Here is a 27140-nt window from a genome sequence, read left to right as displayed (position 1 = left end):
CTGTTTTCAGTGCAGGTTACTGAAGCGAGCTCTCACCGTAATCTAGTGAAAATATAATGCAACGTACAGATGGGCTACGCAAACGTAACGTCCTAGCCAAAGCTGCTTTCCCTAAAATGACACTATTGTAACATTTATATCACGTAATAGTTCTGGTTTACCCGTCATGGTTAAAAAAAAAAAACACCACACACACAAAAGCCCCAAAAAACTCGCAAATGAATTCCTGAATATTCTGATCCTTTAAAAATACTTGACGGTACAAAAGACAGCCATTAGCCTTAACTGCTACCAGTTTCACTTTGAATAGCCACAACTTCGCAGCTAGTTCAGAGAAGAGAGAAAGTATTTGAGCTACGAGGAGGGCTGTGCTGGGGGGCACTTCCCAGCTCCCCCCCCCCCAATCAGGAGGGACAAAGGGGAGGGGGACACACACACTTCCTGCCACTGCCATTGCTTTCTGCATGTGGCACCAATATGGGCAATGTAAAGTTTAAACAGTTGCAAATGGGGGAGGGAACATCAGGCCTTGTTTTACGTTGTTGTTTTTTTTTTTTTTCCCTTGGCCGGGTTGAATTTAAAGTGAAGTCGCTGCATTGTTCAGAGGCCTCCGTGCCCCTAATGCATTGACTGGAGCTACTGTTTACACGGACTTTTCATTCCTGTATTGTTTGCTTATGGAAAATAAGGGGGAGTGACACCAAAAAAAAAAAAAAAAAAAAGGAGGAAAGGGAGAAGGGAGGCACGGAGGCACTGACCGCAGAGCAAACCAGGAACCTTGCCCCTGCCTGATCATTAACCTTGCTGGAAGACGCCGCTGCCTGCGGGCTCCCCAGCTTGTCACTGGCATGTGAGCCAGGCGGGGGGGCGCTGCCTGCGGCGCTGCCGGCCCCTTGCAGCCACGCGGGCCGCTATTCTGTACATTTCTTCGCCTTTATACATCTCTACTCCCTTCAGAGCGCGCCTCTACGCTGACTGCAGACATGAGACTCCAACTGCTCCTCTGTATCGTGTTTCTGCTCCTGGCGAGCCTCCTCCCCGCCGCCGGGCAGAGGCCAGGTAAGCGGTGCCGCACCAGGACTGCGTGTGCGGAGGGGGGTGTCGCGCCTGCCCTGGACACCGCCGGCGCGTTTCTCAGACCGCATCCGACACGCGGATTTTGCCCTCCGGCCGGGTTCGTGTCTGCCTGGCTTCCGCGGCCACGCGTTTTACGGAGGGTTTTTGCAGCCTAGGTTTGTATGCTCTTCATCTCTGCGTATAGCGGCAGCGTGGGATCATGCATCAGGTATCTCAGGAGTCTGGCAACTTTGGGAGGGTCAGAATAAAGTAAAACTCAAGGTAGGGAGCTGTTGCACGCCCGCTGCCGGGAAGCACAGCCGGCAGGGGAGGCGCGGCGGAGGGCAGCGGTAGACCCCGGGGAGCGGCGGAGCCAGGGCTGCCCCTGCCCGTCCCGGGGGGAGCAGGACCGCTAGTCCCCGCGCCGCGACTACCGGGACACATTGTCAGTGACCCCCCCGCCTCACGCCCTGCCTGCTTCCCTCCCCTCTTCTCTCTGCAGCCAACCTGGCCCTGCGCAGGAAGCTCCACCGGCACGGCTGCTCCCACCGGCGCTGTGTGCCGCTCCACTCCAGGGTGCCCTTCCCCTGAGCCCCGGCGGGACGGGGGCCAGGTAATCCACACCGCACGGGTAGAACGCACGGCAGGAGGGGGCAGCTGCCGCCGCCTCCCTGCACAGTTCCTGCGGAGCGGGCTGCGGTGGGGAGTGCTCCCCGCGATAAGTACTTTTCCTAACATACACCCGCGTTTCGGAAGAGTTTAAGAGGTATTTGACAAAGCAAATCAAACCGCAGGTGTGATTTCACCCGGTCTCCGGTGGTTTGTTTTGAAAAACAGGTCACAGTGGGACGCGGGGTGAGCGCCCGGCTTTGCCCAGGCCTCGCCGCCCGCTCCGCGTTACCCTCCCAGGCCACCGCTCCCGCGCAAATGCCTTTGCCGAGGCAGAGTGGGAAATCCCCGGGTTTGCTATTATAAATAGGTCCAACTGCTGCCCTGCAAACGTTTAAAGCTATTGGCAAAGCTGAGGGGAAACAGTGTAGTGCATGTGAAGGAGGCATAAAGCGGTAGCTGGAGAGGATGCTCCGGGACTTCCAGCGCTAACACTTCTTTCGTGTTGGATGCAGGGCAAAGTCACCTCGCTCTGCCTGTCAGTAACACGAAGGTAGTAGCATTTACCCACTTCAAAGGGGACTGTAATTCTTAATCATTGACAGCGAAAGACTTTGAGCTCTTTGGATGAAAGGCTATACAAGTGCAAAACATTAATGCTTTATAGCTGATGAGGGCATATACATTCAAATACTGAGTGACTGCAGAAGCACACAGGTAGCATATGTAAATAGGGTAGGCTTCAAAAGGAAACCAAGGCGCTCCTGCAATTTAAGAATGAATAAAACATGCAGTCAGGAGTTTTGCATCTTCTAAACTCATTATATATTAAAATAATGTAGCCCCAGGCATGAGAGCATCATAAACAAATGATGGCAAAACCCAAGATGTTTCAATTTACTAAGCAGTTAACAGTAAAAAAGAGACCAAAGTCAGCCTTTTAACAACTCTATACCAAGAATCTCATCTGGGTGAAAAGAGTGTACACCACTCCCAAACCAGCCATGGAAAAAGGTACCATTCCACTATATAGTGCCGGCCTATAAACACGTAGAATGTGCATATGGGATGGTAAACTGGCAGCTTTGTGAGGCTGAAAAAAAAATACCGTATCTTAAATTTAGTCTCAGATGGGCTGCATACTGAGTGACAGAATTGAGTTTCAAGTAGAAAAAGGTACATGCCAGAAGGATGCTTTACTACTGAATGCTGTCTCCTCACTTCATTCAAAAAGAGAGATTAAATGAGATTTCCCTCATCAGTTTAAGCATAAATCTAAAGACATAAGCAATCGGATCAATTCTCTCCACATGCAGAGACTGAATGACAGGGACAGTGGAATTTAGGTCTAGAGACTTCTTGAATGACTTTTGAATGGCTTGCTTCACTTCCTAAGAAAAGTAAATTTACTCCATTTTCTCCAGTTCAGCTTTCATAATCTGGAGACTGTGCAGAAAACAGTTACGTTTTCTCTAACATGCTCTGAAACAGTACATAATGCATTTAGCTTGAGACTGCAGCTGCTGCATGATGCATAGGCACTCACACTACATAATATCAAGATAAAGCTATTTTCAGCGTTATCTCCTTTTCTTTGGGGAGCTGATTTATTATAACAAAAGTCAGTGATGAAGCCAAACAGTGTACTTATCAATTCATAATATGTATTCATCTTGTAGACATTTAGTTAAAGATAATTCTGCTTTATAAAGCTGTTTAGGAATCCAGAAAGCTTGACTGGGGAATAAGGGGTGACAGGCACCTGAACCAACTCTGTTAACTCCAGTCATCATTGTGGGTGCTCAGCTTCTTTATCTTAAGTAGGATTTACCATCTACGTTTACATTCCCTTCCAGTTTTAGTCCTAATTCAGCAAATATTTACATGCCTGGGTAACTTAACTCAAAGTGAGTAATCTTATTGATCTCAATGGAGTTGTACATATGGATAAAGCTATTTGCAGATGCAAACAGGATGGACCCTTAAGCTTGAATTTCAACAGGTGGTTGGAAACTGGGATGAGCATAGCAGCCTCTCTTTTTCACAACAGTGCTTGAAATGATGAGAGCATTGAATTTGATTTTTAATCAGTTACATAGGCAAAACATGGGACAAAAAAATGGAAGAAAATCTAATATTAGAGGCCTTCTTGCTTCTGGCTTTTTGATTTTTTTTAACCTTTTAAGCTAAAATTTCCAAATTAAGAAACATTTCCCAAAATTTCAACCATGTATTAGATAAATAACAGATTATATCTTGTATAATACATTAGACCTCTAAATCTCTCCTTAATGGTGATTTCTCTCCTTTTTTCCCCAGCAGTTTCATAATGGGCTTTCCAGTGTTTTAAAGGAGCAACAATTAAACCGATATTTAACCACAAATCCAGATCAAGAACTGCTGACCTGATAGAGCCACTGCAGTCCCACCCTCAGCAGCCCTGTCTGCCACATTCTGCGAGACCTGGAGCAAAGGGCCCTGGCTCACACCCTGGGAAGGGAGAGAAGAAATGGATGGTGGCGGTGGGAGGATGTACATGAAATTCATCTGGTTGAAACATTCCCTATAAATTCTTTGGCTCTCATAAAGACCAGTGAAACTTAAAAGACCAAATCAAACACCAGGTGCCTAGAGATGGATTTCCCATGGCATTATTAAGGATCTGTCCAAGGGCACTCAATGGCCTGTACTGTTCGGACTGAGAGAAACCGGACCTGCTGTTGACTACTCGATTCAGGCTGTGTGCAGGGCAGTAGTTAAGAGTAAAATAATGTCAAACTCCAGCACGGAACTACAAAGTCAATTTTTTGTCTATACATATTAATACTGTATAAATACATGTTTTAACACCTAACATTACAGCTTTATGGAATTACCTTAATAATATAGAATTTATTACTGTAATAGCACCAAAATCAGCACCACACTAGTGGTCCTACTGGCTTACTGTATCATAAGCGTAGTAAGAGTTTACAATATAAGAAAGCAAAGAGAGTGTTATCCCTCATTCTATAGATAGAGAATTGAAATACAGAGATAAGAGATTAGCCAAGGGTCATGCAAAACTGATAACTCATATCTCTCAAGTCAGGCCTTAAGGTCAAGCCCATCCTCCTGTCTAATGAGCTGTTACTGCAAAGCCTGTCGTTTGTTTTCTTAAACTGAGCTGCCAAACCAGACAGCTAAACATACTTGAAAATTCAGTACTAGAGAACTATTTGCTTAATAGTAGTTTTCCTAAAATACCCACTACAGTATTATAAATAGAGCACAAAAATAGACCATTGAAAATAAACCTTTGTTTGGTCAACCCCAGTGTTGCATAGTACTCTGTTCCTGTAATTAAAATGAATGGGATATTTGGAACACAGCACTACAATGAATGAGAACTTCAAACAGAAAATAGGATGTTCTTTTCAGCACTGGAGGTCAAGAATACATTGAGCTTTTATTTTACGTTTTGTTTTTGAAAATACACGTTTCACATATTTTTATATCAGCAGAAATTACAAACGTACACTCAAGGAAAACATGGTAGCCCTTTCATTAGCAGAATGAAAACCTGAAAGTAAGTCATACCCAGATTTTTAAGTAATCGCACTAGTCTTAAAATAGTCTTGAAATGAAGTTGAGGGAAGATCAGCAGTGTCATAGTTTAAATCCAGTATTTTGTCTTGCCGCACGCAGCTTCTAATAAGTGAAAGAACAGTAATCAAGAAAAGTGGATAGCTGAAACTTTTTAATCAGTGTCTGTATGTAGCCCCTCATCTCTTAAGAACTTAAAACCTTAATCAGATTCATACTGGCAGAGCTTGACGGGAGTTTCAAATTTCTCCATATAGAAAAATCCTGTTCCAGATGGGATATAAAAAGATGGTCAAACTTTACTATACCTACAAAAAAAAAACCTGGAGGTAAACCTTTAGAAGTTTTGAAAAAAAGCCTTTTCCAAAATCAGAGGCATGCTACCACTGACTTTATTTTTTAAGTATTTATTTAACTTAGCTTTCACATGTATCCATGCCTATGTATGTTTAGAAGGACAAGTAAAGAATGTGGGAAAGCAAGAAAGGTGAAGAGTAACTATTTAACAGTTATGCCTTATAAATGAATATATGGATTTAGTGTGGCACTGGATATTTTATATAATCGTAATTATTCAATTAACTTTGATAAAATAATAAGAAAAACATAATGTTATCTATCAGAGAGCTATATATGCATCTACCTTTACAGATGTAAAAGTAAGTACCAAAGTGTCCTAGGAAGCCCTTTGTCAGTCTACAAAATTATTGTAAATGTCCTTTATACATGCTGATACCATAAAATCTTCTTGAAAAAGGCATTGATTATGATCTTTGATGGATGTGTTTATAAACTGGCTTGTTGACTGTATGTTTCGTAAAAAGATAGTATGCGCTTCAAATAACATCTCATTTTAAATAAATTGTGTACACTTGTCAAAATTTATATTCTTCGGTTGTCAAAGGTAGGGTATCTAAAGAAAACGGAGAGTTTGTCTTGTTTCCATGTGGATTCAGATGGAACTTCTGACACAAATAAATAGTAATTATCATGTAACCATATTCCTCACATTTTCTGTTTTTCTAAAAAACACAAAAGTCTGATAAAAGCCATATAGAAAAAAATTCATTTAAAAGTACCAGTTGGTGTAATCACAGCATGCTCTGTCATGACATCTTGATACTTGATTACTTCAGAACGCAGATTATGCATTGTCTCCATGCCCACACAGAACAAGCAAAAACTTTAATTATCTCAGAATGTTAAATATTGAAATCTGAATGCTCTCACAAACTAAAGAAAATGTCCTTATTTCAGGGGAAAACAAAAAAGGTCAGAAGCAGTGCGAAGCATAGCAGAAGCTGAAATATGTGCTGACTTCTCCTATTAAAGACTGGATACCATAGATAAATTTTTAAGTGCTACGCGGTCTTGCACAACAGAATTAAAGAGCTGAGTGATGCTACTACAGCACAGCACTATATTGGCATCTAACTTCAGTGAGGGCAGGGCTTCAAATTACCTTGTTTTCAGCTGAGCTGGACTTACTTTTGACTTTGTTGAAATCACCCATTTGATTTGCACAACATAAGCTTCATCTGGTAAAAACCAGTTTGGCATGGGAACAGTATATATATATAAACATAAAGCCTTTGGACACCGTGCTACAACAGCTAAATTGACTGAACTCTCCATATGCATAGATGAGCATACATATAAAAGAAGTTTATACAAGTACAAATTGCTGTGTACTGAAAGTCAGAATTGATGTTTGCATGGATGCAGTTAACAAAATACTTGATCCAAAAGTAAACTCAGACTTTGAAAGCTAAAATGCAAGTTTTTGAAATTTAAAATTAAGTTTTTGTCTTGTAGAGCTACATACAAAATTTTTAAATTTTATTTGAAAGTCAGTTTCATTAAATCTTGGAAATTATTTGTCTGTTTTAGAGTGAAATATAAAATGATGTAACAGCAGGTCAACAGGAAATAGAGGTAAATGTAAGGCTGCGGTGAGAAACAGCAGCTCAGCGTGTTCCCAAAGGATAATAAACAATTCACCTCTTCCCTTTACAGTATGGAAGAAAGGAAATTATAGAAGAATAAAGACTGGAAATATTTCCCTTACGCAACATACGTATACTATAAATATCTCAGTATCTGTACACGCAAGGCCAAATTTTGTTAAGGATCACATAAGATGTATACCAACATCAATCAGGAGAAGCATTAGTATGGTAAATAAGTTTCAAATGTGTGACTGTCATCAGATGAGTACAATTAGCATACTGATCTCTCACTGCTGCCCACAGTTTTTATTTTTCTTGCCAGTGATCAGGCTGAAAAATATTTGTACAAAGTGGGAAGCACTCCAACAGCACATATAGCACAACCTATGTCTTTAGTTAGCAATAATGCCTAAAAGCCAAACTCATTCCAATAGTGAGGATGCTTTTTCATATCTCTTGAGTTACCTCAAGGTCAGATTGTTGTCTGCCCAAGCACCTTTGGTCATTGATACTTTCTTTTTTAGATTAAGAATAACTGCAAGCAGGCTTAACTGCATATTTGTGTAGAACCTTAACAAATGAAAATCCTGTTAAAATTGTTTGCAACCAAGGATTTCCTTTTTTGAGGTGAAATACTGAAGCATTTACATAGAGCTTCCACTATGAGCAACTCAGAAAACACAACTACCAACTGAGAGTTTTTCCCCTTGAACATGATGTGCCTTTGTAAAAGATGATCACAATGTCTCTTCTTTCATGTGTACAAAATATTTATCACATTTCAGCATTACATCTAGAAATTAAAATAATCACAACTAAAAATCCCAGTGTGAACATTATTTTGGGCAGCTCCGAATCTTTTATGTTTCTTAGGTAGTCTGAAATACTTGTTTTCCCAAACCTGAAAAACATGTACATTGTTTTTCCACAGAAACAAAAAGCTATTGGGGTACAAACTGAATAAGAATATTATTACTGTTTTTTAAAATGTACAGTTGCAACATACATTAGGAAATATTCCTTTTTTGTTATCTTCTTGCTGCCTTGATTGCAATCTGTTTACCAAGATAAGACAACAGGCCTACAAATATTTATGCATTTCAGCAGCTGTAATTACATGAAGAACATCACTCATTTCTTCAGCTCTTCAGACTCACATGCATTCACCTACATGCAGGTTTGCCACAGCATGCCCAAGAAGGACTCCGATGGTTTGCAGCAGAGCATGTGCAAACCACCACGTTCACCAAGTGATTCTTCTTTTCCTGAAACTTGCCTCTAGTTGTGAGGCTGCAGGGGTGGTTACCAGGCTGCACTGTTGGTGACGGGTCCCGAGCTGCTCCACAGCTGGTCAGATGGTATCAGCCACCACAACACCCAGCACCAAACCCTACTCTGGTGGAGGCTAAAGTTAAGATAAACAAGGAGCCTGTACAAGCATGAAAAGTTTGTTATTTTGGTTTTTTGTTTGCTTGTTTTCAGAAGCTTAATCACGATAGGGTGGGTGTATCATACAGATATAAAAATGAGGGATGGTTGTTTAAAGTTGTTAATAATTTGTGTACTTATGAAGAGCTCTGAATTACAAAGGTCAGGAGATAGAACCTGCACTTTCCCCATCCCATGGAAAGCAATACTGCTGGTTAATTCAAGTTTTACTTTAAGCAGGCTTGGATGAGATGAGGAAGGTATGAGCAATGCCCTCAAAAACACAGTAAAGTTGTTCTGCTACACTGCACAGCCTATTCCTCTATGTTGGAGAGAAACAGGAATAGCAGGGAAGATCTGAAGTGCAATTGAAAAAATGTTATCTAGGAAAGAGAATAAAACTAAGCCTAAAGCTTCAAAACAAGTAAACAGCTATCCTTCTCACATAACAGTTTTTGGCTAGTTTTAAGCACCAAAACTGTGCTGTGAGAACTCCAGCAAAACAGAAAATCTGAACAGACTGCCTGTTGCAACAAGCTGCACCAGCTGCACATGAGCTTAGAAATGACAGAATTCACACTTGTCCTCAGTTGCATTTATTGTGCATGAACTTCACAGTCACATTTTACTGCTTTTCATAGAAATTATATAAATTGATATACACAATCACATCAAAACCTGAGTTCTAAAACCAAAAACATTGGTATTCATTACATTTATACTATAAAACCTTGGATGCATTTTCCACAAACAGTTAATGAGAACAGTCTAGTGTTGATAGCAGCAAAGCCTCCAATGTTTATTTTCCTTCCTGTGTTTGTTGCACACTGAACAGTTTAGTTATTTCTGAAGTTGTGCCCTAGTACCAAAGTAAGCCAGTAAGGTGGATTTTTTTTTTTTAAATTTTTCTTATATTGAACCACAAGACTACTCCTGATGAGAGCCTTCCTCTCAGTTTTGACTAGTGATCACCCATCTCCCCAGAGGTATTGGCTTCTAAAATAATTCTTGGTCTACACCGGTAGACAAAAGTAGTACCTGGAACAGAATGGAACCAGCCTTCCCAATAAACCCATGAGACAGAACCTAGAACTATTGTTTCTCCAACTTTTAGAAGACCTTTCTGTCTTCTGCTGCTTTTCACCTCCCCACATACACCGTTTTAGCTTTTGAATCCAGATGCTGACATTTTAAGGGTCAAAGTAAAGAGCAAGGATGTATGTAACTGATGCATCTTTAAACCCATTCAGTTAGTTCAGTTGGCAGAGTAGAAATCTTGGATTACCAGCCAGACTTCCAGTAATGAGAAAGTCATCAGCCCTAGATATCCTTCTTACAGGTTTTTAAACCAGAATTCTGAAAAACTGCTCAAATTGCTTATAATGACATTGTCTTGTAGCACACACATATGTGAGATTTGCCATTCTAGGACACCCACTGCTTTTTTTTTAATCCTAAATTAGATGCTAAATTTTCCCACTGGCACAGGCAGCAGTTTAATTCCTTTTCTTGACAAAGTACAAAAGGAGACTGATCTAGAAAGCAGGTATCTATGTTGTATAGGATTATTGAAATACACCACCTCTAACATGAGAAGTAATGGGACTCTGACAGAATACATCTAGTCTCAGCGTCAGCACTAGAAACTCAAAATACATCCTTTGTGAAGTCAGATTTTTTTAGAGAACAAATGTGTGTTCTAGAAATATAAAATACTTTGGTAGTTTGAAGCTTAAAGATTACAGCAGTACAAAATGATGGCAACAACTGAACAAAGTTGAACCATTACCTCAGGTCCAACTTTAACCTATTAGGAATTAAAAATCCTTGAAGCTCCAGAACTGAGAGGCAGAGTGTCCAGTTGTAACAGGTTTAGAGTGTATGCAGAGCTCATCCTTCCATCTTAACTTCTATTTCAAAGTGTGAAAGATGATTGAAGAAGAGTCATCTGTACAAATCAGTCTGGATATTAGATTACCTCATGGTCCTACCAGAGCTCCAGCAGTTGTTTTCCAAATGCTGTTAAGTTTTGATCTGCTGAGATGTTAGTGCCAATAGTCTCTTGCTGAGCAGTGCATTGTGTCGCTGAAGATATTCTATTACATCTCCTTGCTTCTCCACTATCTCTTCTAAAGTTGAATTTTCCCTTGAAACAACAAATGAATATGGGTTTTAATAAGTGACAGCAGCTTTCTAACACAAAAAAAATGTCAGAGCTAATTAACAAATGCTTTAACGAGTTTCTTCCCTCAGCTTTAGTTTTGTTGATCTCAACTAATTTTTTGAAGAAGGAGACAATTTACAACACCTTTATGTTTAACCTCCTTTTTGAATAAGAAGGGAGGAAGAGATAAAAGTTTGCCTGAACTTCATGCCATGTATACATAATTGAGTTGGGTATTTCCCGCTATACAGTTACAGAAAAGTTGCAGCAGTATGATCATTCTTACTGTTTAAGAAACTTGAGTTAGTGAGGCAGACAACATGCCAGAAGTATACTGAGAAATCTGTGGCACCTTTTCCAAATACATTAGGAAGTTTATTTTAAGCAGCCATAATATTTTTATTCAGCTGTGGGTTCATAAGCTGTTTAAGACAGAAGTTTACTGATGAACCTGCAGTAGCATACATGATATACTATATAAAGTGATATTATCTGTCACAAGACCATAACAGCAAACAGATGTGCTATTTCAGATCTACCTTATGTACAGCAAACCTCCCACTTAAAACATTTCCAGCTTTCAGACATCCTTCACTTTAATTAGGATAATAACACTGCAACATTAAGTAGAGCCAAGTTGGGAAAAATCTATAAAAGTAGATAATTTTGTCAAATCTATAATACCTAAGAGCATAGCAAAAACAAGTACCTATGCCTGAGCACATTCCAGTCTTCCCTTACACATTATTTTTTCTATTTCACTTGGGAATCTGCCCTCTCAGTACACATGTGAACATCTCGGAGCTTAGAAAGTTGCTCCTCAGCCTTGCAGCATTTTGAGGAAGAACATTGCCCTTTTCATAGTTCTTACAAAGTGCCAAGGAGAACAGCTAGTGTAGGAAAAAGCTTAGGTTCAATAAAAAAAAACCTACGATAGTTAAACTGAAAAAAAATAAACAAGTTCTGTAGATAGAAAGCTTGCAACCTTAACCAGTAGTCTGTACAACCAACTTGAAGAGGTCCTGATCCATAACCTGGGTTGTAGAGGTCATAACATTCAAAAAACATTCTTACAGCCAGGGTCAACAGAAGGCCTGACAGGATTCACTTTTCAATAGACCTTAACTCTCAAGGGAGAGAGAGTCAGACTTGTATTGAGCTGAATTAAAATAACTGTTTTGCAATCAGTTCTCACAGGAAGTTTGCACTCTCTAATCAAAAAAATCCAGAGTCTTTTCCTCAGCTGGTCATTGTTGAAGACCCATTCTCTGGGCATTTGAGAATTTCTCAAGGGAGAAGCTGAATGAGAAAGTAATGAGGTCCACCATGCATTCACCATGGTGTTTATATCAAGATGGAAGTCAGACATTGTATCAAAATTCAAGACAACTCTAAATCCTTCCTGTATCCTGGACATCTACTTCCAAGTTCCATAAAAGCATGTGCATGCTGCATTTGTAACAACAAGGGAAATGCCGAAGTATTAGTCACCTCTGCACTTCAATTTTTTTTTTACTAAGGCACACATACAAAAGCAAGTCATTGTATCAGAAAACTCCTAAATAAATTCTTGTATGGAAATCCATGTGAGTTTTGATGATTGGTTTTTGTTAAGTCATACCAGATTCATTTCAGCAACTGGAAGATGTTCAAGTAGTCAGAAGGTACATAAAGGACAAGCAAGCCAGAAGTCTCAGTGCTAGTGAGGTTTGTGTTGGATACCTTCTCTGTCTCACCAGGAACTTTCTTACCTCTTATGTATCCCACCCACCTTTAAGTACCTTCCCAAGCTGGAAATATATTCCAAAGCCCTTGCTAGAATCTCATGTCCAACTGCTGGCACAGAACAAAGCTGCAAAGTTTTCTTTGTCTATCAACTGTCCACAATTTATATTTTTTTTTGTCTGAAACTGATGCAGAAGCTAGGCTTCTGTAGGCATACTTAAAGTAACAGGGTAAGACACCAGTTTCTCTCCTCAAACTCCCATATAAAGTCAGCTAACACAGATTAAGCACAGTTATTTATAGCAGATTGAAAAAAAATCATGCAACAAGCCATAAATGGTCAAATCATTTGTCCTCATGTTTGAGGATTTCCGTATCTCAGCAAATTGCCATCATTATGTAAAAAGTACAAGACTGTGCTACTTCTCATCTGTGCATGTGAAACAGCAGCCTTAAGCATATAGTTTCCTTCAAAACACTTATCTCCTCCTCTGTTTTGGTTGCGAGATTCAAGATTATATGTAACTCTACAGAAAGTAATGCAATTATATTAGTCAGCATTACCGATATACCATGGTTGAAAACAGCACAAGATTACCTGAATCCAATTTCTGAGGTAATGTGACTAGGGTAGGCATACATCTTTTCTTCTTCAATTATGTCAGGTCTTGGCTTCGCACGATTGAAGTTGCTTATTTTCACTGCAACAAAGTTTTATTAATAAAAGTTGGAAAGCAACCCACAAAAGAAAACCTTTGTGATCAGGCTCTAAGTTAAAAACAATTATGTATTACAGATTTTGTTAAGACTGCCTTAGGATAGGAGTTGAAAAGATAATAAGGTAATCTGGGGAGTGGGGAGGAAGGAAAGAAAAAGCAGACTCTCCGCTCATGTCTGTAACGGCTTTGATTATATGTTAGTGGTGGTTTGGTGGGCTTTCAGTTTGTTTTTCCCCTCAGCCCTACTGCTTGGAAGACCACAGAGAACTGAAGACCCAAATGGCAAAGCCTGGACATACTGCTTAACATCTGCAAAGTTTATTTTGTCACCTAAGAGAGGCTGAAACCTTAGTTGTCTTTGAGAGGGTACTGAGATTCTGTCTCCAAATTCAGGCCATAAATTAAGCTACACACCATAAAAAAAAAGTTGTAGAAGTTATGATACTTGTATCTAGGTCAGAACTTCTAACATAAGTTCTTTGATAAATACTATTTTAGCTAGGCTACCTGCAGTGAAGCAGCAGCTTGTTTGCCTGCTGTAAAACTAGGGCAGACTTGCTACAGAAAGCTATTAAGTATTCAAACCAGAGCAGCTCTGATCAGCTTCAGATTCTGAGCCTTGCAGTGCTGGCTATCAAAACCAGAAATCATTCCTGGGCACCTGTGAATAAAGTTTAAGATTAAATTGAAACAGATATGGAACGGGGATGGGTGGGGGTAGGAAAAGCTGTAGGCACACTCTGCATTATTTATGGAAGGAAGCTGAAAATACTCAAAGCTATTCAGTATCAGACCCCGATTAAAGCAAAGTACCAAGAGATCTGGAGTACACATTTAGGACTGCAGTTAAGGCTGCCTGTGAAGCAATAAATCTAATGCTACTAAAAACATTACAGTCTGGCTCCATGAGAAATCCAAGCTACTGCAGAGAAATACTGTCCTTACAAGTCAATGATATGATGGGGTATCTTACAGGCCACCCTGCTAAAACAATGCTAAGACCCTCCAGAGGTTAACTACAAGTTAGGCTCAAAGGTTAGTTATTTCTATGACTGTATTCCTCTACAAATAAAGCCACAAAGGAATGGGTGTGGAATTCCCAACATGTGTTGTTTGTGGGAATGTTAGTCTTTTACTCAAGTGATACTAGAAGTATGTAAGAAAGTCATTAAATACATATATTTAGTAAACCTTTTAAAGCTTGACTATCAATAACAACCTTACAATAGTAAGCTGACATTTAGAGCTATCTGTATCATACTTCATTCCATGCACATTTACCTCACTTTAACAATTTATATATGTCAAGCCTGTTGTAAGTCAATCACAGCAACTCCTTGCAGATTTCTGAATCCCTGCCTCTGCATGCTACAGCTACATATACATACACTGCTGAATGGAGAGAGTTTTAAGGAGGCAGTAGTACTTCACAGAACATCAGGCATCATACAATTCATAAAACAGCTCCAAGCAAGAAGAAATACATAGAATTACAATCACTTATTCCATGCCACCACTTTTATTTGTGAAGTAGCAATATTTAAATAAGTCAGGTACATTAATTTTCTACAGGTAACTACTAGAATGAGGCAAAAATGCTTACAAAATAATTATTCTACCACAGAGAAACAATTTATGAACTGGTGCTACTTTCCCTCCAAAATTTAGGAGTAACATATTAATGCAAGGAAGAGGTTGATCATGAGTTGCTAGCGTAAAGTGACCGTGATCTCCTCATTGTTGCTCACCTACGTTAGCTGATACTACCTTATCAGTGAGTGGTATCTGGTAAGTGCTTGCCATGGAGAGGGGCATTCTAACCCTGAACAGAGGACTGCCCTTAAAATTATCCTACTGAAGAAACTTCAATGCTTCCAGTCACATACTCTGTGCTGTTTGAGAGAAAAAAAAAAATTATTGGAGTGTCACTATTACTACAGATTCTCAGGCTGTTTTCAAAACTAGGCAAATACATTTGTTTTGCTTCAGGAGAGCTTTAGTTTGATGCTTAAAAATGTAAAAAAAAAAAAAACCAAACCAAAAAAAAACCCAACCAAATACAATTATGCAAAAGAGACAGACGTGCAGGCAGTTTCTTAGCTTACCTAAACATGTATTAGAACAGAAAACAAGTTACAATACCCTCTGGTGACTGGAAGTCTTCCTCATCTTAAGGCAAGTGTAACTTACAAAAATTAACCTCAGTTTTGCATAACAAGCTTTTGAGAATGAAGCTTACAGTGTTGTTTTGGGGCTGCTCTGAAAATAAGGTAGCTGTTGCCAGAAGAGGCCACCTTACTCCTTCCTCGCAATGCAGCTCTGCCCCTCCTTCACTTCGGTTCCAGGTCTCACTGGACCCTTCAAGCCTCCTTCAACTGGGAAGCAAAAATTTGCTCTCCACAACTTCCTAGTATAAGCTGGTTAATGGATCTGATGGGCACAGGAACCAGCACAGTACAAGCCAGGGAACAAGACCCTATGGGTGACAAAACAGAAAGAGTTTGAGAGCACTTGTGGAAATCCAGACTCAGACCTTACTACTATGAAGGCCACACTGCCTTCTTGCAGTCACTTATCCTTTTCTGCCAGGGTAAGAGGCACATAACGTAGCCCTTTGAGCTCCAAGAGGCCTCAGGATAAGAAATAACATTTCACTGGAATTCCTGATGTTCTATTAAATTTTTGCAATTTATCTCTTCCTGAATTTCCCAGGAAAGTAAGCATGCATATGCAAAAAAGGGATGATCTCCAGCATTCTTGGAATAGTTCTCTAGGGCCACCATGCATTGCCTCTATTGCTCCAGAAGACAGTTGGTCCACTTGAGCCATGCTGGTTCAATTCATGGGAAAGCCTGACCAGCCTACAGCACCAGGGCCTCGGCACAGTTGTAAGAGAAGATGTAGTTTAGAGGTGGGACCTTATTTCTTGGTGCATTTTGATTTTAATGTTGTTGCAGGAGAGTCATTAATAGATTTTTGTATATGACCAAGCTGCCTGGCATTATTTCTCTGCAAGTCATTACTAATAACAAAGTTTTCTCCCCCAAAATAAAATACATCCTAGACTAATTACTAATTATGAAATCACAACAGAAGTCAGATTAGCACAAACACTGATCACCACAGCAATGGCTTTTACTTTAAGCCTTAAGCTTCATGCAGTCCCAAAGGATTCTCCTTCCTCCTGTTTGATTAGAAGTCAAGAGCAAACTAAGTTTTGCCCACTTGTTTTGTCCTCCCTGCCCCAGAGAAACCAGCTCTACTGAGGCTACTTAGCTAAGGTGTCATCTTCTTGGTTTAGCTGTAAAATATCAGAAAACATCATTTCAGAAGCAGATGCATAAACTCACTCAAGAGCAGGAACTACATGTCATTTAAACAGATATGAAATTCACAGTAAACACCTCTAATTTTCTTCAGGCAACAAAAATAATGGCATTTTAGTGTCTTATAACTTTCCATATTTTTTTTCCTAACTCAATTATTTTCAATCAAGTTAATGCAAGCCATAAACCCAAACAGTTTTTAAGATAAGATCAGAGAAAACTATTTGGTTCAAACATTTATTAATCAACATTTTAGATAGTACTGAAATAGTTTAATGGAAAGAGGTATATCAAGGCTAGATATTTTACACCAAGCCTAATAGCAGATAACCTTACAAGCCAACAGTGACAGTACAAAGCAATGCCTCACAGTTTTATGAAGCAGTATCTAATTTTAGTATTAGTATAGATTCCAAAAGCCATAATATTTTTTTGAACATTCATTAGAGGGAATCTTCCATTTTGGTGACAAGGAGGAACTGAAGCTTTTGGAGTAGGATTAGGGAAGGAGGAAGACTCTGAAGGGTAAGGCACAATCATGCTATCAACTATGCAAGTCCTGCATGTAAATCCCAGAAGCAGTTCTGATTAGAGCCAGGTACCTCTTACTGCTTCACAGCTTGTGGTGCATGTATTTGAGAACACACTGCTAGACAAGCCTGCGCACAGGATACTTTCACAACAATTATGGATTTATTGCCACTTCACTGGATCAACAGCTTTGAGGTAATACAGAACATTCATTTAGAAGAACCTAGAGATCAGATCAAGCCTGACAACCTTCCCATTTGTTTTGGATTTGCCTTAGTTCTTCTACAAGCACAGGATCATTCTGTATTTATAGTTGCAGGTAAGTGTCTTGGGGTACCCCAAATGAGTTACTGTGGATACAAACAAAACAGTTAAGTAGCAGCAATAAGTTTCACTCAAGAAGGCAAAAATTGCCTCTCACCTGTGTAAATCACTAAGCATGTCAGGGAACTAATCAGCTCCAGGCCCAGGACTCCCAGGATAAGATATAGATACACCTTACTGTGATCAGGAAAGGAATGCTGCATTGATAGAATCAAAAGCAGGGCTGCATTACCTACAAAACAAATATTTCACAGGTGTAACAACTGTTGAAATAACTTTGCGTTCTCTCATCCCCAGTATCTGCATTAGGCTGCAACACTTCAGTAATGGTTTTCCATTTCATACTATACTTGCCTCTTTGTCTAATGTCCTAAAAACAAGTGATGCAGGCTTACAAGTGCTGGCAGCAAAATGAGGTTTCATTTCAGTATTTGACTGCAATGGTAAAGAATTGTGAATTTTCTTTATAGATTTTTCTCACGTAAAGAGGAGTGGAAGAAATGCACTAGAAATACCTAATATATATATGCGTGGGCTTAAAGAGTTTCTAGCCTTGTTGCTGCTATCCATCCCCAAAACTGTTGGGAGACAATTTCCTTCAATTCCTAAGAGGTCACATCAGTCAATTCCAAGAGAGAGGGAGGTTTCCTTCAAGTGGTGGATTTGAGTGTATTTAAGTGAGGCTAACAGAGAGGAAAAAACAAAAAGCAAAACACCTTCCTTTCACAGGGAGATACTTGCATAGTCTTTCATCAGTTGCCTAGCTATTACTTACAAGTTACTGGAAGTTTAACTGAAATGACCACCATTAGTCGAAGAGAGCAACTGTTGAATTACAGACCTAACAAGCTTTTTTTTTTCCCCTTTACACACCCTCTTCTCTGGTATAGAGTGTGAAGCGTTCTTTTCTTCCCTGTAGAAATGTTATAACCAGTGGCTGAATAAAGCACTAAGTGTATTAAAACCATTAATGTAGCTAGGGGACTATACAGTTCTCTTTCATACTGCATTAGGTGACTGAACTGTCAGGCTAGAAGTGGTATCAGCAGCAATTAGCAAGGCAGTGAGTTTGCAGCAATGGAGCCAACCACCTTCTGAACTATGGATGATTTACATAAAGTCCACAGCACACAACTGACTGCACCTGAACATTTATACATGCCCAGAGTTTGTCTGGTAGGGGAGAAGTGAACTCCATCTCATACTGAAGACAGAGCTAAGTATTCCAGATTACAATGCAAGAGGCAGAAATAGTCCTTTTACTCTCTTTCAACACATCCTTAAACGTGCTGTAGCCTCATTTTGTCACTGCACTCCAAACACATCTTTACCTTCAGAGCTCTATCTAGTGGCCACAGCCTGAAGTTTCTACACATTCATCAAGTTGCCCAGCTCTTTTAGTGAGTGGCTGGAAATAAAGCTAGGTTTTTATAGAAAGCAGGACCATGTAACAACAATTTTTGTGAAAAAATAAAAAGAGTCTAGCTATTCAGAAGATTTACAGAAGGGAGATTGGATTATGAGCCACAAAAATACTGTAAAAGCCACCACTGTTCCCTCCCCCCTGCTATTTCTGTGTCAAAAATCCCTTCTAGTTATATGGATTTTAAATTTGTTGAAGTCGTTCGTATCTGTTAGAAAAGCTACACTAGCTAATTATACCAACATTTCTTTCAGCTTCACTGGTCAGTGATGTAACTTGGAACAGAGAGTTAAACCACTCCCATACACTAACCTTCCTCCATAGAAAGTAGAAAAAGGCAGAAGTAGATTAGATCAGAAAATCTCTTATTTTACTGATTTCAGGCAGCTGTTGAGCAACAGGCAAATCAGCTGTTTCTACTTGAATTGCTGAGCTTAGAAAGAAAAGAGGAGTAGTAGTAGTCCTTCTTGGAAGGACTAGCAGTCTTGCCACATATCCAACTAGACAAATGAGTATGCAAATCAAGATCCCTGGCAGCCAAACACAGACCTTGCTGGCTGAACATTTTGTGGCTGAAGACCAGAAGGAAATGACTAGATACTTTACTCAACTTCACACTTGTGGGCATTTTTCCACTACGAAGTTCTTTATGACATATACCTGGCAGGTGAGAAAGCTCAGTCAGGAGGTCTATCTGACTAAAATACCATTTATAAATGCTCATAGGCATTTGAAAAGTTCATAATATATATACATTTATATATAAATGTTCAGTCTTTTATTGCATCATAGTTTAAAGCTTTAAAAGAAAAAACACAAATAGAAAAACAAGTTCACCTGTGGAGTGTATCAGCAGTGGAAGCCTTTTTAGATGCCTTGTTGATCGGTATATTGAAAAGTAACCTCTGCTTCTGACTTTACTGTGGTGGTGCTGGATATATCGTTCAAAAACAACATGTAAAGTCCACAGAATTACTTTTGCAGTGATTATGACAGTTTGCACTTTAAGTGGGTGAGTATAGTTTCCAGGGCACTTATCCTGATTTGGATTGGGGTAAGAACAGAACATGGCTGCTAAAAATGCCAGAACAACAAAAGCAACCTGGAAGAGAAAGGGAGAGAGAAGAAGAGTCTTGAAGTCAACATGTAACTGTAAACAAAACAAACAAAAAAACACAAGCTTATGTAATTTATTCCTTATATATTATTTTCTGAATTGATTCTATGAGAGCTGAAATAATGGATAAGACATTAGACACTTACTACAACCACAACATGTCATTCTGGGAACATATTGATGACTGAAATTTCTAAGTAGTATAATTGTTTTCCAGGAGGGCAACAAGTGTCCAGCAGAACAGAGCTGAGAATTGCCACTCGTCCCAGAATTTCCTCTAAATCAATTTCACTGTTCCAGAGATTCCCCTTCATAGCGAATTTATCTTATTTCAGAATACGTTTTTACTATGTCTTTTTACTTTAGGGGGAACTTCATTTATATTCCTTCAAAAAACAAACAAACAAACAACCCCACACATATTTACACTTGTTTACCACTCTGCAGGACAACCTCATATCGTATTGGTACATTCTACATTTCATTAACTTGAAATTTCATCAATAAAAAATCAACCCTTTGCTAAATCCATTACAGATAATGACATTAAAAAAAGGGAAACATCATATTAGCTTACAAAGTGAATTATTAACACCGGCTAGGCACCTTTGCCAGTTGGTAATCATTATTCAGTATATTTACTATTACCTTTTTCCATTTTGCTCAGAACTTGCATCAGAATGACCAGACTACAGTCAGATTATACATACACTTATCCTTTCATTCTGGTGTCATTATGCCATAACTTTTCCCATCTTCTAGACTCTTCAAGTCTTCAGCATCAGCAATCTTTTGGCCAACCAGAAGGCACATTATGCGGGATGTATGCATACACAGAGGGCTTTTTTTTAACCCTTATAGAATACTTTTGTCAGAAAATACTCTCTACCATTTTCATTCAGTGAACAATACTTTCTCATTCTGGTTCATTCTGCAGAATAGGAATATTTTCTAACAGAACTGAAAACAAAAACAGTTTGTAAGCAATTCCCACCAAGTAAATTGAGAACTTCTAAATCTAACAAAAAAATTGCCTCAAGTCTGCAAAAGTCTAGTACCTCTCATATACTTTAAAAGCATCCAATGTTCTACATCTCATAACTGATAAACACAACAGAACCGAAGATGGAGGCAAGTGTCAGATTTCATTTGGTAGCTTTGTTTCCATACTCAATTGTCTGGACATCTAAGAGCCCACCACCTTCTTCCCACTCCCTGAAACTTATTTTTCATATCTTTGCCATTTCTCAAACTGCCTTCACAGATATTAGCCTTTCAGAACCATTCAATTACTCTTGATATGAGCCACCCTTAGCTTGCTCTGGTTGTGAGTAGAGTCAGGTAATTGGAGGGAAGAAGGGGGAAATAACTTTCACACAACAATCATACCTAAACCAGACATTGTAGAGGACAGACAGGACAGAAAGTTGGAGGAAAAAAGTGTCTGTTTTGTATTATCCATAAAACCATTATTCAAATGCAAATTAAATCCCAAATTACCTTGGGATAAGTACCTAGATTAAGTTAAAATAAGAGGGAGGATTATCCACAACATTTTGTTTAATCCATTATTTTACCACCTCTGTTTCTAACAAAGCTAAGAATAATCGAACTAACCCTTATTTTATTCAGTCCACTTACTGTTCAGTTTGCCATTTTAAACCAGTAACACATCTAGTTCTACTCTTTCCAGGTGTTAATAATGTATTTCAGTGCAGAAAATGGCTATATTAAAGTGATGTGAGCAGGAATGGCCTGGCATTGCAGTTCTACTCATCTGCTATCAGGGTGTGCAAGAAGAAATAGGTAGCTGGCATTCAGGGTGACACTTAAAGATGTTTTGCTTACATTTCAGGACAGTCCAAGAACAGGTGCTTTACCTCAGTACAGGGGATTTTTATATACAAAAAGTTATTCTTAGATAAAGTAATATTTAAGTTCAGTTCTGTGAATGTGCATACACAGAGGGGATTAAGGAAAGATGGGGTTAATATAAAGAAATTATTGCTAGCTTGGACACTTTACACTGCACTCCAGAGTCTCCTGATAGGAGCCAGAAGCCTGCAGAAGAGCAAGGCTTGGCAGAAGGAAAGCCATCCAAAAACCCAGCCCTACCACACTCTAATATATCCTACTCATACACTCCAGAACTGTATGTAACTAGGCAGCTGCCAACAAAGCAGCTATTTGCTGCCTGACTCCATTTCTTGGCACAAAAAGTTGGAGGAAAAACAATACTCCATGGTACATACAGATAACTTTAGAAATGCATTACAACTCTAGCACGTAATAGTATGATGGCTTAACTTCTCCAGGATACTTGTCCCTTTGGCAGGCTGTGCATCAGAAGCTAACCTGGTGCTTCCACATCCCACAAGGTTTGTGCACATTTGCAGAATCAAATTTGCAGAATTTGCAGAAGCAGAGAGGAAAGAAATCCAATAAGCTTGTTTTCCCCATCCATGTTTTCAGCAAGCAAGACAGCAACATTTCATATGGAAAGTATAATGCTGTATTTCACCAAGAGAAAAGGATACTTCTCCATTTCCCTCAAGCGACCAACCAGCCACTGCAACAAGTTCAGCAATAGCAGCAAGACTTTACCTGGAAAAGTGTGTGTTGACAGAGGCCTCCACAGTTTTCCTTCTCCTCACCTCCCCATACTTCTTCCATTTGCAGCAGAAGGGAAGTGATGGGGACAGAAAAGGCAGCAGTTTCCTAGGATCTGGGTGGCTGACATTTGGCTAATCAGTTATGGCAGCAGATAGTAATGCCCCAGGGCTAGGTGGAAAAACATTTACTGCTCTCTTACCAATAGCAGCATCTACCTTCACAATGCAGACCTCAAGTGGCACCCTAAAGGGATGGTACCAGTAGTCTTCTGGTAGTAGAAGGGAATAAGGCTGGATATGCAGTTTTCATTAGGAATTCTGATAGTTTATTCAGCATAGGTCTCTCGTAAGTCTACTTGATAGACAGAGGGGCATTTCTTGATATTACTAAGAGGCACACAACACAATTACTGCTGAAATTGGAAAGTTCAGACATATGGTTTGAACAGCTTTATGAAGCTACCCAAAGAGAGGCCTTAGAGGTCGGTATGTGCTTTTAAAGTTCTGGAAGAGGGTATGTTTTGCAGAGCAACTGGGCACAGCATTTTTTGTCTGAGATCAAATGAAGTTCAAATATAGCTAGCAACATACAGCTCATGTGGCATGTATGTATCTGGTTTTATACACATACTATCTCCAGGTCACTGTTAGTGGCATCATAGAATCATTTAGGTTGGAAAAGACCCTTAAGATGATAGAGTTCAACCACCTACCTAGCACTATCAAGTCCACCACTGAACCATGTGCCTAAGCACCATGCAAATACAATTTCAGTTAGATCTTAGGGTCAGAGCTGTTCACCCTTCCTTCTTCATTTTCGGTTTCCACATGCTCACAAGCAACAATAAGTCTCTTCACCTTATCAAGGATAAACCCACTACTAGACCGGAATCTCTACTTCTGTCTACCAGCCTCAAATAGGCCTTCATACTGTTACATGCCAGATTTGTCCTTTATCTGTGCTTTTCACCCTTAACCTCTAGAAGTCAGAACAGGAAGTAACATTTTGATTCCTTTATAGCTTCATCCACTACCATGCAAAAAACCCTGGAGCAAGTTCAGCTTTACTTGCTTAGTTACCATAAGAAATACCTTAAGTCTTTCCTGTGACATTAAATTCAGCCTCCACAAGGCACTGCATCAAAATTATCTTGGCTCTCTAACTAGTATAAGCACTTCTACAGCAGTATTATTATTTTAAAAGTACATTTCCAACAGCATATAAGAACAAGACTTGTAGCATGTTAGCACTGACAAACAATCAGAAAGAAAACACAGCAAGTATAATGTAGCATTCACGCTATCAAAATTCATTTGCAAGTAATATTTCACTGGTTTGGAAGAATAGTGTATGCAAGTCTCAGAAGAAACACAAACAGCAAGAATCCAGAATAGAGACAGCAAACATTCGTAATGCAATCAAGCTTTCTAAACTTACATGTATTAGCAACAGAAAATTGGCAAGGAGGACTGCTGGGATAGCATGAAATCTTGGCCTCAGCTGGGAATGCAATGTATGAGATGAAAGAAGTGGTGCATCCAGTAGGGTATCATCTTCCAAACTCTGTGTTACTTCCAAGGAACCCTGGAAAAGAAGGGGAAAGCAAAGAATAACAACAGGTAAGCTCTAAAAGTCAGATACAAAGGTTTAGCAACTTCCTGTTATCAAATCAAGATCTGGGGAAAAATTAGATTAGTACCTTGAGATAAGCTCTTAAATTCTACGTAAACTGTCATGACATCTTTAGGTAAGAACTCACTCAGATACTTGTATTACATTTTAAAGACTAAAGGGATCATCACTCCTGAGAGAGGCCTCAAGTATTAGTACGTTTATGTGGAAAGGTGGAACATGTGACAATTCTCTTACATACCTTATACAGGTACTGCAAAAATCCTTATTATTCTTACTTCTATCCAACTAAAGTTGGAGGCAATAACAAAGCTGCAGTGTACTAGTAAGTGTCAGGTGATTCAGTCACTGACATGTCAAAACACCTGCAGCAGTAATTCAAACTGAACCCAGGCAAGAAAGCAGCAGCAGTTCAGAGGGAAGATGTTAACAACTGCTGGGCAAGACATTCTCTGCTTTCAGTAGAGAACATGCAGCCCTTACTTGGCTTGTTGGTACCAAGTATTGGGGCTTTGGCTTCACATTCAGCTCAGATGTTTTGGCTATGTAAGTTTCCAGAAGTACCTTTTTTTTTTTTCTCTTTTTTTTTTTTTTTAAGGTAAAACTAAGTATGGGTGGAGGGAAAAACCTTTTCTTGTGGACAAGAAAATTGCCCCACTGCTACACATCTCTGCTCCTTCCAGGCCAGGACACAGCCATTCAGTATGTCTCAAACTGAACATACACAGCCACTACAAGATCTCAAACCGCTCAAGTTCCCCTCTAGGCATCCTGTTATGTCCCATGCTACGACTTGGTTGCTTCAAGAGAGAAAGAAACTCAAGATTCCCAATCAAGTTTTGACACCTCTTCTCCTGAGTGATACCAGCCACATCCCTGAACAAGACAAGAGCCGGCCCCATCCCACTTCTGACTATGCAGAGACATGCCAGGGTTGACTGGCATAGTGTTTTTAAACTAAGGACTTCTCCTTGCCATGGCAGAAAAGAGCAGAAGCCTCAAGAGAAATGAGGCATGTCATTCTTCTATACACTAGCACAAGAAAAGAGAGAAATAGAGCTTATGGGGTTAGACCTAGGTTTATACTTCATATTAGCTGGGACAATGCCGATTGTCTCTTCAGTATTATTTCACCTACAGACAGCTGCCTACAGTGAAGGAACTAGACATCAAGGATTATTTCAGTCAACAATCAGTTTAATTTTAGTAGTCTCAACACCACATTTGCCCAACCACAGAAGAGTGTGAACAGACCTCCCTCACCTATTTGATACCTTTTAATTAGCCTGGTCTTTGGCTGTAAACAATCCTTGCTGAAATACCTGCCTAGTAAGATGACCTTTTACTGCAAACCTAAAGGTTTACAAGTGACACTCTTCTTATGTCACCAATAAAAAACCCAGAAGCAAGAGTACTAAGATGCCCTCTGTTGCTCACTTCCCTATTTTCAGGGATCAGGTATAACTTTAAGCTCTTTAAGCAAGTGTGCAGGGCCAGCACTTCAAGTCTCCATCTTGCCTCATCCCTTCCCAACACAGAATTACTAACAAAGTTAACAGCTCACACCTCACATAAAGAAAGCAATGCTCCTTAGGACAATATCCTTTGTCTAATGGGAACAGGTAAACTCATCACTTCTGCAGTACCATGACAGATCAGTGCACTCCTTCACAAAGCTTTAACAGAACACGTTTGACCATGTTACTTACTGCGAGACTGACTACTACAATCCATCTTGGCATCCTGAAATCCAGCTAGCATTAGGAGGTGCTGGATGACATAACCTCCCTAAGTAGATATTATTACCAGCAACATGGGGAGGGTGGGAATTAAAGCAAGAAAGATGATGATGCCATGCAGTCAATCTGACATAAAAAAAAAAAAAAAAAAAAATCTCTTAAGTGTCCTAATTAGATCAAACACAGGTTTCATTTAATTAAGAGGAACCAAAACCACAGCTGTTAAAATCCAAAACACCTTAAACATGGGGCTTCTGTTAAGCACTGATGCTACCACAAGCACAGGTCAGGGCTCCATTCAGCCCCTTGGCTCCCTGGCGCGTTCCCAGCCTGTGACCACCTCCGCAGCCGCCCAGCACCAGAAGAGCCGGCAGGAACACGCAGGGCCACCGCCAGCAAGCCTGGCCCGGCTGAGGGGGGTGGAACACACTAATGAACAGAAAAACGCCGTGGTCAGGCCAGCGCACCGCATGTATACAGGAGATAACACTTACAGGATCTGCCTGCAGAAGAAATAACCCAGAAGAACTAAACAAGCCACGGGAGCAGGCTCGATTAAATTAATAACCTTGATTAAAAACACCCGCACACCCAAGTTACTTGGGGTTATTTCAAGCACAGCCGGACAGGGACAGCGCTCGGCAGGGCCCGGCCCCGGCCCGCAGTAGCGCGGGAGGCGGCGGCCCGGCCGGGGAGCGGCCCCGGCGGCCTCCTGACTTCCGAAACGGCCATTTGCGAGGCGCCTCGGCCGGCTGCTCCCCCCGGAAGAAGAAGATAAAGGCCTCGGCGCTGAGTACCGAAAACAGCAAAAAGCAGTGGAAGGAAGAGACGAAACACGAAGCGAGGCGCTCTCCCAGCAACACCCCCCGTCAGCAGCAGCCTGGTCGCTCAGCCCCGCAGGAACGGCTCCTGCAAGCCCGCACTCACGTTGTCCAGGTCCTGCCGCCGCCTCCCCGCCGTCAGCGCCATCTCCAATCACGTTTTCCACCGCTCCCGCTGTATTTAATCGGCGGCCCGGCCGCCGGCTGGTCAGGCCCAGGCCCCGCCCGGCTGTCCCACCCAGCCCCGCCTCGCCATTAGCGCCCCGGCCGCTATTGGGCCCGGGCCTCACGGCACGGCCGGCCCCGGGGTGGGGCCGCAGCCGGCAGGCGTGATCCGCGGGCCGTGGCTGCTCCTTTAGGTTGGGTTTCCCACTTCGCG

General features: G+C 40.4%; 2 protein-coding genes across 7 annotated transcripts; one reads left to right on the top strand and one right to left on the bottom strand.

Moving 5' to 3' along the window:
* Positions 1-549: 549 nt before the first annotated feature.
* Positions 550-6246, top strand: APELA (apelin receptor early endogenous ligand). Of its 2 annotated transcripts, none has more exons than XM_021287561.2 (3): positions 550-1059; positions 1559-1669; positions 3988-6246. In XM_021287561.2, exons 1-2 carry the CDS (start codon positions 984-986, stop codon positions 1645-1647), a joined length of 165 nt encoding a protein of 54 aa, XP_021143236.1. In that variant the 5' UTR covers positions 550-983; the 3' UTR covers positions 1648-1669; positions 3988-6246. The 2 variants fall into 2 exon arrangements, with proteins under 2 accessions (XP_021143236.1, XP_013222452.1); XM_013366998.3 differs by having other exon boundaries at positions 553-1059; positions 3985-6246.
* A 2961-nt stretch (positions 6247-9207) lies between these two features.
* TMEM192 (transmembrane protein 192) lies at positions 9208-27016 on the bottom strand. 5 transcript variants are annotated; one of them, XR_010472282.1, is made up of 7 exons: positions 26868-27016; positions 24007-24153; positions 19677-19941; positions 17514-17648; positions 15475-15711; positions 13115-15127; positions 9208-10773 (listed from the first exon to the last, which is right to left on the bottom strand). XR_010472282.1 is itself a non-coding variant. In XM_065061399.1 (6 exons), exons 1-6 carry the CDS (start codon positions 26907-26909, stop codon positions 10650-10652), a joined length of 816 nt encoding a protein of 271 aa, XP_064917471.1. In that variant the 5' UTR covers positions 26910-27016; the 3' UTR covers positions 9208-10649. The 5 variants fall into 5 exon arrangements, 3 of the variants coding, with proteins under 3 accessions (XP_064917471.1, XP_021143234.1, XP_064917472.1); XR_010472281.1 differs by having other exon boundaries at positions 13115-13217; XM_065061399.1 differs by lacking the exon at positions 15475-15711 and having other exon boundaries at positions 13115-13217.
* Positions 27017-27140: the final 124 nt, after the last annotated feature.

This window comes from Columba livia, chromosome 4 (assembly GCF_036013475.1).
Source record: "Columba livia isolate bColLiv1 breed racing homer chromosome 4, bColLiv1.pat.W.v2, whole genome shotgun sequence".
In the NCBI taxonomy this organism is placed as follows: domain Eukaryota; kingdom Metazoa; phylum Chordata; class Aves; order Columbiformes; family Columbidae; genus Columba; species Columba livia.
Note: the sequence above shows the minus strand (reverse complement) of the source record. Positions and strands in the feature narration are given on the sequence as shown.

Bases quoted from the DNA above. Each gene is read 5' to 3' on its own strand.
- APELA (XM_021287561.2), top strand. From the start codon at position 984: ATGAGACTCCAACTGCTCCTCTGTATCGTGTTTCTGCTCCTGGCGAGC. The intron at 1,060-1,558 runs GTAAGCGGTGCC...TTCTCTCTGCAG, and splicing joins CGCCGCCGGGCAGAGGCCAG to CCAACCTGGCCCTGCGCAGG.
- TMEM192 (XM_065061399.1), bottom strand. From the start codon at position 26,909: ATGGCGCTGACGGCGGGGAGGCGGCGGCAGGACCTGGACAAC. The intron at 24,154-26,867 runs GTGAGTGCGGGC...CTTCTTTTCCAG, and splicing joins GGCGGCAGGACCTGGACAAC to GGTTCCTTGGAAGTAACACA. The intron at 13,218-17,513 runs GTGAGAGGCAAT...ACTTTGTTGCAG, and splicing joins ATGCTTAGTGATTTACACAG to TGAAAATAAGCAACTTCAAT.